General features: G+C 40.3%; 1 protein-coding gene across 2 annotated transcripts in view; it reads left to right on the top strand.

Moving 5' to 3' along the window:
• The first annotated feature begins 638 nt into the window (after window positions 1–638).
• The window catches only part of LOC107221220 (protein vein), a 266850-nt gene continuing 253642 nt past the window's right edge, over window positions 639–13846 (top strand). For both annotated transcript variants that reach the window (XM_046735604.1, XM_046735596.1), the window contains exon 1: window positions 639–3533. In XM_046735604.1, the coding sequence (XP_046591560.1) occupies window positions 2636–3533 (898 nt within the window). In that variant the 5' untranslated portion in view covers window positions 639–2635. The remainder of the gene's footprint in view (window positions 3534–13846) is intronic.

Raw genomic sequence — 13846 nt, forward strand, 5'->3', positions numbered from 1 at the left:
AGTATCCGTTACTATTATTTCTCATTATCTTCACTGTTACTATATTTCCTCGTAACTGTTGCGAAAATTTAACGCTTGCGCAACAATAAATTGACGTTAAATCCTTATTTAACTAAAAAAGTAGAGTAAACCTCACAAACTGATCTTACGTTTGCAATTACCACAAAAATGATCGACGACGGCGCAAAATGGTTACGCATACCTCGTTTTTCGTAATTCCAACAATATTCAAATAGTTTTTTCAACGATACCTGTTTTACCGAATTTTTCTCAGTGCGGCTTTCGTTATTATCCATTAGAGACAATTGCCGCGTGTCGTCTCCCCGCCCCCCGCCTGGGAGGCAGAGAGCTTTCGATGTATTTTCGCGCGTCAAAGAAACGGACGCCGAGAGGGCGAAGGGCGGGAGCGCCGCGGCGCCGAAAGGAAGGAGCGGATCGAGCGACAGAGGAGATCGCGCTTAGGGGCAGCGAAGAGCGGCACGACGTCTCGGAGGCGGCTCGGAGGCGGCTCGGAGGCGGCGGAGGCGGCGGCGTGCGCGCGCAATGCCTCGACCGGCGTCCGCGAGGAGTCGCTGCCTCTGTGGCCGGCCTCGCTCGCGTACGCGGCCTGCTCAGTCTAATTTGAACCGCCGCGAGTGTCCGACTTACGGGGGCACCGATCTTTTCGCCGTTGTCGCACGCACTCCGGGCGCCCACGCAGCCACCGACACGTCGTGCCGCCCGATCGGAGACGAGCATAAGTGGTCGGAGATAAATGATAATCGAGGGGAGACCGAGCAGAGGGAAGAAAACGAGGAGGCGGAAAAAAAATTAATGTCATATCGCAACGGCGACAATACCAAATTATAACGTTCCAAGTCCCCGGGAAGTAAAGAGTAGAAATTTTAAACAAACGCACTCTATGACCTACGCATTATACACCGATTTCAACACCGCACACGAATCGTATACCCTCGACTCAGCTTTCAAACGCGCAGAAAATTACAGACCCCACAGAATTAACGAGCCTGATCTTTTTTTCATCCCTCTATATTTTATCGCCACGTTTTCGACCGTCGCAATCACTTCTCAGTCTCTGTCTATCTGTAAATCCCACTCATTTGTTTTCATTTCCTCGCTCTATTTTTATCGTCGAATATTCTTCGTCCAGATATCCCTTTTTATTTTTTCTCATCAACATCGTCGTAAGTCGGGTATAAATAATCATCGTTGCGTCGAGTGATAAAAATTTTCAAAAAATCTTTGCCACCCCTCCCGATAGATTATTGCGTGATTAAAAAACCGTGAAACACGTTCTGTGACATGGTGAAGAATCGTATCGCCGTTTAATTTGTGCGTGAATTAAAACCAGGATCCCTGCACGAGTTTCTCGTGAAAAAAGTTCGACGAATAATCAAACGGATAATTGATAGAACCGATCGTTGAATAAATTATCGCGAAGTGGTGTCCCTCCTGGAGTGTATAAATCAGGCGTGAGAATCGAGAACACGGTTCGCTCCGATTTTCAACTAGCAGCTCGGCAGACTCGACGATATATTTAAATAGTAACGCTGGCAAAGGGTGACACAGCTCCTCCTTAAGTGCAACGTGATATCCGAGCTAGGCGACAGTGTGACATCTGATGAACGCGTGCGTGCTAACGCGGTGCGTGCCTTTCACCAGAAGGAATATCAAATTTTTCCCAGACTTTTGAAAAAAAAAAAAACCTCCGGAGTTTCATTTTTCGCGCCAATTATTTGCCGAAATTCGAAAATTCGAACAACAACCGAAGTCTTGGATTATCGCGAAGCGCGATTCTCGTCCCGGTAGCTTCAGCAGCGAGTCACGTGGTCCGAGAGTCGAAGAGGCGAACAGGGGATAAGAGTGAGGAGAGTACAGACACGTGGATCGTGGAACTCTATCAAAATATCGAGATTGAGCTCACGATGAAGAAGACGGCAATACGGAAGATAAAAGTTAAAAATCCTAAAGTCTGTTTGGAAATTTTAACCACATACCAGTGGTACAACACGTCGTGAACGCGAGATCGATTAGATAATAATAGAAACACATACGCGTATGCACTTTTAACGGAGTGCGTATAAACGTGTGTGTGTATATATATATATATATATATATGTATGTATGTATGTATTTATACATATGTATATATATGTATGTATATTTAACGAAGTGTGCGTGTGTGTGTAATATATTGAAGAAAAGTAAATAAATGAATAAATAAAAGTATCTGTACATGTGTGTGTAAAATTTTTCGTGTACGCAATTGGATAACGAGAGTCTAGGAGTGGTGGAAACTAAAATTGTGCGATCGTGCGGGAAAGAAGGAAAAAGAGTGAGGATAAGAAGTAAAAGTGGAAGATTCGGAGGCGGAGGCGGCGGTGGAGGAGAAAGAAAGAAAGAAAATCGGGAGATAATTAGACGACGAAAAACGACCGAACTGATTCGATCATCCCCCTCCCCCTGCACCCGAAAATATATAAAACGATAAATAAATAATTAAATAAATAAATAAATAAAACAACAACGTCAAAGTGCCAGTAGACGGTGAAAAAATTGCCAACTTCTGGTCAAATATCGGGGGGGGAGTGAGGCGGTGAACCCCCCGGGCGAAAAAGCGAAACCAGATTGGATAATGTGGGCATTTCTCTTTTTGGCCGGTCTATTTAGCGGTTGGTGGGGCGCTCTGTCTCTCGCCGCGCCCCCAGAATCCGCCGTTGCGGCCCCTCGGACGTCATCGACGTCAGGAAATACCCTGAGAACGTTGCTGTTCCCGTTGACGGAAAGAAGTTCTGAGACCGAGTCGACTCAAAGTCGGGATCACCTGGAACCGTATCGCTATAACGCGGTAAAAAGACGCTCGACGTCGCTCAGGCGACGGGAATCAAAATTTCGGTACGACAGCCTTCCGCGACTGAGATACGAGGAGGTCATCGCGAGTCACGGTAAAACCCGGGACACCGAATCGGCGATCTTTCCGGTCGTCCAAGGGCCCGAATCTACGGTCGAAAGACCCCGAGTCGCGAGGGCGGCGAAGAACCGGAAGGAGAGGACGAGGACGAGGGACAATTCCCCGAGGGAACAGCGCAGGCGGGGAAGGAACAAGGAGAGAAGGGGACAGAACTGGTGCCCCGACGTCGACGTCGGGAACAGGGCGTACCTCGCACCGACCGTTTTTGAGGGTAAGGCCAGGAGCATGTCTTCGGCCAGGAAACCCGAGTCCAACTACGCGGTGACCTTTGAGGTCAAACGGGTATACAAGAGTCAGAGCGGCTTTCAGCCGTTGGTGAAAAACGACAGTGTGAGATTGCATTTCCGGGATAAAACTCCCGGGAAGTCCACCTTGTGCGAAAACAGTGGAATCGACGGAGTGAGTGCTCCGGGTGTTGTACGGGCAAATATCAAAAGGGGCAAAGTGTATCTAGTTTTTGTTAGCCGCGTCGGACCGAGGAACTTCACTATCCTAGGCGAACCGATTATTCGTAGCAAAAAGAACGCCCAGGCGGTTCAAGCCGTCGTTCGACCAGACTATGGTGAGTAAAAATTTAAACGATTACACTGGCCAACAGTGGTTTTGTTGCTCTTGATATTTGAGTAGTCTTCGAAAGATTCGATGTCAACGACCTTAGGAGTAAGCGTAGTTTTTCGAAATTGGCTCTAGTTATTTATTTTATCGACATTTTCATATATGACTCAAAAAAGCAATGTTTAGGTGAAAAATTCGATTTCTTTTTTTTAATATCTAAAGTTTATCAAAAAAATACTATCAATAACCTTAGTTATGCTTACTTTATTCGGGCAGAAGTATAAAAAATATAAGAAATGTAATACCTTGTTGTTCTCGCCATGAAAAAGAGGGCACAACAAGTTTCTTCGAAAGGGGGGGTATTGGGGTGTTCCGAGAAAAAAAAAATTAAAAAATTTCTCTCAAACACGCATCAAACTTTCGGTAGAGCATCTTATATAGAATATCTCAGCCAAATACGAGCTTTTAATATTGATCTTTTTCCATTTTCCATTTAAATAACAGGTAAAAAAAATTTAGAAAAAAATATATCTCATAAACGTCTGACATATAAACCATCTAAACGTACATCTAATAAACTATCTGTATTAACAGATTCTTATAGGAAATTTCACGCTCTATAAAAAACTACTGATATAGAACTTTAACCGTTCAAGAGAAATTCGCCTTTAAACATTGAGTCATCTCGAATACAATACTACAATAACATAAAAACCAGAGCCAATCTAATATAATCATAATTATATTCGTAAGTTTTACGTTCTCAAACACCAGGATTCACAGAAAAAATCAGAGCAATAAAAAAAAGTATTTATTTTGTAGAGCTGTGTTATCGTACTCGCGCGAGGCTGAAGTTGGCAGTCAAACGTGTCAAACTTTTTCGAGATGGAATAATGCAACGAGGAAAGGGTTTATTTAACGTTAACGAACGTGTGCTTCGATGTGACGAAATTAAGGTTTCGTTGTCGTTACCAAATTTTAGTCGAGCCGCGTGTGATTTGTTAACTCTTGACAATCGTTATTTGGTTGAACTGAAATTTGACGATAACGACAGAACGTTTCTTTCGCCAAATTCAAATACAATACGTTTGTTAACGGTAAATAATCTCCTTTCTCCGCGTGCAGTTCACTTTTATCCTCATAATTCTGTAAAAGTATCGGGAACTCAAGGTGTTTTACATAATTTTGATTATGCGCTGGACTTCGTTACCTCATGAGCTAATTCTGGCTGCTAGCTTCAGCCTCGTCGTACTCACTTTACACCCGTTAAATTTTCTCCGACATTTTTCACCCCCGACTTTCACCTTCAGGAAAAACTCTCTTCGCTTAGCGTGAAATTGAATATCATTCAGCATTCCCCGCATATTTTTTTTCACGTACGAAAATTTAACACAATCGATCATTCGCAACTTTACCTCGTAATGTATCCATCGTGTATTTCTTCGCACGTGGTGAATATATCAGGCAATAAACTCTCTCCTGAAAAACCGAAGTCGCTGTTATTTTTTTACCAATTTTTTATCGTCGAAGTATTCATTCTGGATTCGTACTCGTTGAACTACTAATGGATCTTTCGTACCAACGGGTCTTAGAAAAGAGCCATCGCTTTGGTAATTTTTAACAAAATTCCAAGAATATGTCGTCTCGTTAATTCAGATAATTGGAGGCCTGTTTTTTATTTTATAGTTTTTGATACAGAAATGTCAACGTCACGTGAACGAATAGTATAAAAACTGTCAAATTAAAAATCTGACGAACGTGAAACTAAAAAAAAAACAATCATCCAAACGCGCAATACGATGTAAACCAATTTTTTTTTTCTTTTTTGCCACAGAAGCGTATTATATTCCCGGAATAAATTAAAAAAAAATTATCCTGGCGAGAGACGCTTAAAATTTGAACACAAAACTGAAGTCTGCTTAATTGTTGTTTGAAACAAACGTTTGAGAGAATGGGTGATTTTTCTAAAAAATCCTAAATATCGTTCTCAGTTACGCGAAAGGTATAAAAATTTGACGTAATCTAGAACGAATTAGCGATATGGTAAAAGAATCGAGCATGGAAGCGGCAGCAGGTTGAAGAGAGCCGGGCGTGTATAAATATATACGGTCATATATCGGGCCGTAGGTGCGTTGATCTGGTGCAAAGCAGCTTCCAGTTGGTGACTAAGCCTTGCAGTGCAGTCTGCAGGGGGGGTCGAGACGTCAATTATAAGGCCTTAATCGGAAACTCGTTGTTACTTCTGCAGTTAGCTTATACATACGTGCCCGGGCACATGAGAGCCGAGTACACGAGTATACTTGTTGCTTGTCTACCAGCCGAAGTACGACTCGCCTTTGGCTACCATACCGCGACTATTGGTGTAGGTATTGCTTTCTACTCATACTCGGTATGGCCATCGATGAGCCTCCGCACTCCGGTGCAAGTCGCTTGCCCCGTGCAATCGGATTGTCTTTACTTAAAAGTAGGTTGTAGTTAAAAAGTCTCGTTCTTCTCTCGGGGGGCTCTTGCGATACTCTTACTGTTGGAGAACACGCGATGAGATAGGTGGAAATTTGAGTTTCGAAAATATCGTTCAACCCGAGGGGCTGCTCACTTGGGAAATCATTGAACCATTTTACAAAAAAATCAAATAGGCAATCGCTAGGAATCGCTGGAAACCCTGCGAGTCGCACGATTCCTCGTTTTCTTATAATTTTTCCAAATATACAGGAAATCGTAGAGAATCGCCAAGAAATCACGAAATTTTCGGAATCGCTGGGAATCGCTAATCCCCGCTAATATGAATTAAATAATATTTTATATTTATGAATTTCTCATTTTCAATCTAGAAATCGGTGATTCTTGAAATTTAGGAATCATTCGTAACGTTAGAAGTCAGGAAAAATCACGTGAAATCGCGAGTCATCTCATTGATTCAGGCGTTACGAAAATCGCAATCGAAATCACAAGAAATCGATTCCTTTCGGAAATCGATGAACTCGGAATAAGCGAGTGAGCAACCCTTCGGTTCAACCTCTCGTCCCCAACAATTAGCAACTGTTACCTCGGTGTTTGTCTCTTTTGAAATTAAGAAAGCTCTTTCTGAGACGGACAATTTTTTATGATATGGAATTTCATCGATTAATGCGTCACATTTGTGTGATTGAAGTCAGTAGCGTTGCTCTCGCGATGCATGTTTGAGAACAATTTTTGCTTCGCAACATTTGATTTTTTTTTAACCTTAGTCAACCATACTGAACCATATATGCCAATATGCTTCGAAAGCCAACTGCTTGAAAGTCATTCTAAAATTGCAAAACAATGAATTTCACCAGTGTTATGTAAGATAAGAATAAATAACTATAACAGATTGTTCAAATGACGTGAATTCGTTACTCGGAACCGATTTTTTTTTTTTTTTTTTCATATTAATTGGAGACTGAGGAAAATTGGACAATATTTATTCGGATGTCAAAACATATTTAACAACGTGTAACTAGAAAACGACCGAATTATTTGCATAGTCATTTGGCAGCCACTTATATCATAACGATTCAAAAAAGTTCGTTAGATTGAAAGGAATTTCATTCGAGTGCCATTCTATTTACCCAAGAAAGTCACGACAATTTCAGCTTAGAAACTTTTTAGTCGGAATGATTCACGTTTTTACCGATATGAAACGAGTGAATTACATTCCGAAGAATTGCGCAGAATTTCCGAGCACGCACCGAACCGACGGTGAGAGAGAATTGGTATTCACTCCATTATTCATAATCCTTGGTACCCGTGTATTAAAGTATCGAAATGTGACAAAAACGTTCGAGTTTCCGGCAAAAGATGAGCAACTGTGACAGCCTCCTATACAATACATTGAATTTTATTAATTTCGCTCTAATTAAAGTTTACCAATTTCCAAATACGAATGCTGAATAAAATTTGGCAAGATTTATACGTCGCGAACTGTTAGAACCTGAGGTGAATTTCTCTCTTACCGAAGTTTCGCGGCGAATGTTAAATTAACCGTTCCGTCGACGTTCATTTATACATAGAGATGCGTTGCAGGCGATCGAGCGGTAGAAGCAATCACACCGATATTCCAAGTTTCGGAAACAAATTGCTGTTCTGTGTGCTTTGGTCTGATTGGCTTGCGTCATCGGTCTATCGCGGTTCCGTCAAATTACTAGGAAAATTAATTGGTACCAATTAATATTTGCCGAACGAATATACCGCGCACTTTTGCATGTTCACGTTTCACAAAACTCAAGACATTTCTTTCGAGCAGGGAAAAGTTGGGTAATTTTTAAAATAAGACCGGAGTTTTGCGTCTGTCGAAGAGATAAATTCGATCTTGTACAAATTAGTATCGATGTTGGAAAAAAAAAAAAAAATTGCACTCGAAGTTTCGGTTCGTGGCAAAACTTCATACATTCTATATAAACGTTACTTGGTGCCAAATTTTATTTCGTATTTTATTCTTACGAAAAAAATTGACGTCAATCAGCGTCATTAATCATTCCTTGACAGATTACTGAAAAAATCTTATTTTCAGGATGGAAAAGTACGGGAATTTTAGATTCCAAAAAGCGTACGAAGCCTGAAATAAAAACTGTGGGTACTGAATTTCCCGGACGCGTATTCAACGTTACGAATTTTTCATAGACTTTCATTTATTCATCCTTTCGTTCGATTTTCTCCTCTTATCTTCTTTTTTCCTCACAATCGAGCCCTTTTCTCCCGCGAGGTCGTCGCGCTCTGCGGAAGGTGAAGAGTTACAGAATGGGGTGAGAAAACTGACTCTAACTCCACCCCGGGGATGAGAAAAGAAGCATACAAGCCTGCGATAACGGCGTAGGAAAATCAAATTTGCCTCCTTCGAGAAGAGCTTTGCCGACTGTCCAGAAGAAGGAGGAAAATTGCCTGCGGAGCCGGGGAACCGCCCGTTTCAATTAAACGGGACTGACCCAATTAGCTAAGTCTCTTCATCAAACGGAACGGTAACATAAATAACGCAGCGTTCGAGCTTCAGAGCTGGTATTGGAATCGTTGAGCCTCGTTACGTTCAAAATCCCGTGGAGGAAAATTCGTCGGAAAAAAACAGACCGGGCATCTTAGCTTATAGGTGGTTGAAAATCTTTTAGGTCAGGAAAGACCATTCGAGTAAATTGCTAGATACTTTGATTGGTTGATATTCCGAACAGATTATCATCACAACCAACGATGATGATAAAAATTATACCAGTTGTGAGGAAAATGCTAAACCGAAGGATAAATTTCGCCGTACGTTCGACGAGATGGAAAAGTGTAGGTTACCTGAATTGAGAGAAGGAAATGCAGTCGGGTCAAAGTTGAACTATACATTCATATTTGCAAATTGCATCAAGTAACTTTCAAATGTACAAACAAATATTCGTAATTGAATTCTGAAGTACCTTTTATTTCATTTGTAATTAATAATAATCAAACGAATTCAGAACTACCTGCCGACCTGTATTTAATAATTCTATGTATCGTTGAAAGGAAATGATGAACGAGTGAGAAAAACGTGATTTGTAAAAGTTTTATGAAGACTCTTTTTTGTACCAAGGGAAATACGGATCAGATTTTAATCGGATTACCTCGCTTATTCAAAAATTCAGGAGGCTGAAGTTAGTAACGTTAACGTAACGGAACTTCGGAAAGAAAAATCATCATTATGGAATTTTATAACGAATTTCTAGCAGTTGGATTTTAAAAATATCGGTACTTTTTTTTTTTTAAATACGGTCGACTAAATTTCAGACAATGGTGAAGTTTCGAAGTAACGATTAAAGTAACGTTACTAATTTCAATCTCATGATTATCCAGCAGAGTGTTGGGCTTTCCGAGATTAAAGAATGAATTTTCCGAACTGGCAACATTGCGATCCTTTTATACACGGTACGTTGCTGTACGTAACTACTGTACTATACAACGTAGACCTCGAAAAGAATGATTCGCTCATCGCGGCTCTCGTTGGGCTCAACGATCTGATTAATCGTGTCTATTATCGAGCCTAACGAGAGATTAACAATAAACAATAGCGGACGAATTGCGAAAGGTGGCGCCTAACGACTCTGATATCCTGTCGAATTCAGCTGTATGGATTACGTGTACGGGAGCTTTTACGTAATGAATTGGGAGGCACGTATGGAGGTATTATACATACGCACCGCAGACGATATTGCAGGCACGCAAAGCCACAGACTGGATAATAGCAACGGCATTTAAACTCTACACATGTACGTACATCGCGCGATAAATACCGCGACAAGGGATAAAGTAAACAGGGGGAAAAAGTGCCGTTAAAATCGCGACAATCGCCGTGTTTTAAACAACGATCACCGCGTCATTATCCTGGCGCAGTTCAAAATTTGCGACAACGCATTGCGGTAGAAAGAACAATAAACTATGATTATAAAATACTTACATTTGAGCGGTGTGATCCCGAATATCATTTTAATCGTATAATTTCATCGGATTAAAATTGTTTTCGGTTTAAAATTGTATCGCTAATTTTTTTTTATTTTTTTTTTTTGCCTCTCTAATAGTTTTAACATTTTCTGGTTGGTAATTCGTTTACGACGTTGATTATTTTTAGCTTTAATCCTGATCGTAAACTTTTGCACTGGTCAATTTGTGTTTCTAACTTAAGATATGAAGATTTCGATTGAAACAAGGTTTTTGAATGGCTTTCATGTATTTCAAAAACTCAGGTCAGATGTATCAGATATACGGTGAATTCGATTATGTTCGTAATTGCTCGTTCATGTGAGTATTCGCACATTCGAAATCAGACTATTCATGTAGTGTTCGTAAGTGTTCCGTTTCATAAATTTTTTTATTACATAAAACGGATGTCATTGCCTGCGTACAGAAGAGAATTAACGTATTCCGAATATTGGTAAAAGCTGTAATTGTTCGATAAAAGCGCAATTTTTTAGTTGCGAGGATTTATTAAATTTAGCAAATATGGAGATAAAATATGTCGAAAGAAATATTTTTTTGAAGAAAGAAAATGTCATGTGATTCTTGAAAGAACCATAAAAACATTAACTTGAATTAACGATTGGAACAACATTTATTCGAATCAGCCAAACATTTGTTCAGTCATAATCGTTAAATTAAGCGGGATTTTTTTCTGCACTGAGAGAAATTTTTATTTCCGGTTACCGCTGAGTCCTTAACTATTTTCATTTTTTACGACAATCGAAAAATACAGTTCTAGGTACAAAATGAAAATTAGTTTTGTAGCTGTTACCAGAAAGTCTAGTATCCGTTACTGTTCTTTCTCATTACGATCACTGTTACTATATTTTCTTGTAACTCTTGCGAAAATTTAACGCTTGTGCAGCAATAAATTAACGATAAAGCCTTATTTAACTAAAGAAGTAGAGTAAACCTTACAAACTGATTTTGCGTTGCAATCACCAAAAAAGGATCGACAATAGCGCAAAATTGTTACGCGTACGTCGTTTTTCGTAATTCCGACAATATTCGAACAGTTTTTTTAACGATATCTGTTCCACTGAATTTTTCTAGTTACTATAACAAATGAAATTTGTCCGAGTGTGATCAAGCGAATGATTTCAGCATTACATGACAAAATAAGAAAATTCCGATTCGTCCGGTTTCCGATAAATTATTAAATCTATGAACCTATAAGAACAAAAAGTTAGCAAAATAAAATTCCAACGTCCACTTGCAAAAATCGCGTGCAAAAAGTGCATGTCAAGGTCAAGCCAATAATTGGCGAGGTCCAACTTGTGTTTGGCTAAAAATGTATTTTGCTCGATTTTTCGTCGTTGGCTAGACGGGGTCCGGTTTTGGGTCGAGGAGGATTCCCTCCGACGTCTTGGGATCGGCGGGCAGGAAGGACGTCCAGGAGCCGCAGGCCAGGTTCGTAATCGCGACAGGTAGACCGGCAAGCTCCGATCTGTAACCGATATAACCTGTCCCCGAGCGAATTATTCATTTCCACCGGAGTAATTACTTTCCGATAAAACTCCGCCGCGGGTTGCGGTCCAGGAGATATCTTTTTTCATCTTCATCTTATTTTAGGATATAAAAAAAAAAGAAAGAGCGTCAGGATCTCCTTCTTTGCTCCTTTTTTTTACGTTCCTCTAATCCAAGGACCCTGCGATCGCTTTGCCCCGCGTTGAGAGTATTTGAACAAGGCGAGTTGAATCGTCGATAACGATTTTTTACTTCTTGTTTGAATTCTATTCATCAAACGCGACGAGTGGATGCCTGAATTATTGGGAAGGTGTGCCGAGTGACAGGCGGGGGCCGAGTTGAAGTTCCGAAAGTGCCTGATTACCAATTATTTGTCGGCGAAACTTGACGTGAAGAAACGTAACGTTTACGAAACAACAAAGTTTCGAATGGACGGAAACCCGACGACTCAAAGTTCCGAAACGAAAGATTCCGAAAGTTCAAGTTGCGATAAATCAAAGTTTCCAAAAGTAAAGTTCCGATAGATCTAAATTTCGGAAAATAAAGTTTCGACAAAGCAAGATTCCGAAAATTAAACATACTCACACAGCGTAGTTTACTCAAGAAGTGAGTGTGAAATATCAGAAAAACCAAAAATCACAATGACCAGGATTTCGAATGTAATAATATCAAAAATCCAAAACAATGAAAGATCAAAGCCATGAGAGGCGCTGGTGTAGTTGCAGGGAGTGGATGGTTTTGGAGGATAAAAGTCCTTTCATTAACACGCAGAAGAAAAGTACCGGAGATACGCGTAGTGAATCGAAAAAACACAAGACACATCTTTTTTTGCCTACTAATTCAAAATCCCCCTTGAAGTTTAAATATTTGAAAAATAAAGGGTTCAACTCCTGAGGGTAAAAACCATGCGCATGCGATCGTCCGTGTTGACAATGAAAATGGAAAAGTTGCGCAAAATTGTGTGGAATGGAATTGAATAAATCATTCCATTCCAAAGTGTGGTTCAGTTTTTTGCTACGCGTGATCCTATCTTTCATAGAATAGTCGAACCGAACCACCTGTACGTGAAATTTGTCTCCCAGATCCTGATGAACTCGTCTTCTCTTCTTTTTCTCTCATTCTATTAACACCGCTTTTCCATCACGTCACTGGTGTCCGTAAATTATTCCGTGAATTAACTTTGCTACGATTGTTTCGCGATTTTTGTACCTGAAAAAATGTAGGCAGCAATCCGTTTCCGTTACTGAATCGAACTTTTGCTCAAAAGTGACCTATGCATTCAGTTTTCAAAGAATGTCAATGGTTTGAAAAATCGATTATTGTTTCATCCCGTCCGATGATTTATTGATTGTAATTCGCTATCTGGTCTTCTGAGGATTTCAATACGCAGCTTTAGAGTCTCATCTGTAGCGATTCCGGAAGAACGAAACATCCGCGAATCCTGCGACCCAACCTTGACATCTTCACCATAGCAAAACCATAGATTGACGCTACTGTAACTAACCGCGAAGGTAGCTTCCTTTTGTTTTTTTAGTTTCAGTTTTCCAATACCAGCTGCATTCCGGAGTCGTAAATTTCACCTTGTCCACTAGAATCAAGGTTTAAACGAGATCCATAATCACGGCTCGTTGAAGCCTGTATGATATTAATTTTCCTGGGCTTGCGAGTTCCGGTTATAAATTATCAGCGCAACCTGCAGTTGATTGCGGAATAATATTGTAAGTAAGAAAAATTATCCGGGTAAATCCTCCCTCTCTTCAACTCTCCCTCTCTCTCTATCTCTCATCCGTGTATATCTGCAGTGGTTTGTTAGTCCAGTCTCATTAAAAACTCGACAAAAAGTTTGAAACTCATCCTTGGGTAAAAAAAAAAAGAAAAAAAAAAAGTCCCCTGCAGCTTGTCAATAACATGTGTTTCCCCCCGTACACGCCTGCCTACCTTTCCTACAGCCCGCCACTCTCTGCCACTCACTATGTGCAGCGCTTTTTATCCCTCGAGGGGAATGAATAAGTTTAAAGGATTCTAAATTGCATATCGACTGCTAAAACTGCACAACGTTTTGCAATTTATTTCGCTAGGGGGTTCCGGAGTAGGGGCGAAATTGCTATTCGCATTTGGCAGTCGTTCATCTATTTTCACTGGTTTTCAACTGATATATATGTATATAAATATATGTACTCATATGTATAAACATTCGTTTTGTATGCTCCGTAGGATAAACAAATCAACTTGTTCAGGCTTCATTCACGTGCGATTGGGGCAAAACAGTTTTAAAAAATGCCAATTTATGCTAGAGGCAAGTGATGCCATAAAAAAAAAAAGCCATGTAACGATAAGTAATATCTTTTTTAGAGACGCATCCATAAA

Source organism: Neodiprion lecontei, chromosome 1, assembly GCF_021901455.1.
Source record: "Neodiprion lecontei isolate iyNeoLeco1 chromosome 1, iyNeoLeco1.1, whole genome shotgun sequence".
Taxonomy (NCBI): Eukaryota; Metazoa; Arthropoda; class Insecta; order Hymenoptera; family Diprionidae; genus Neodiprion; species Neodiprion lecontei.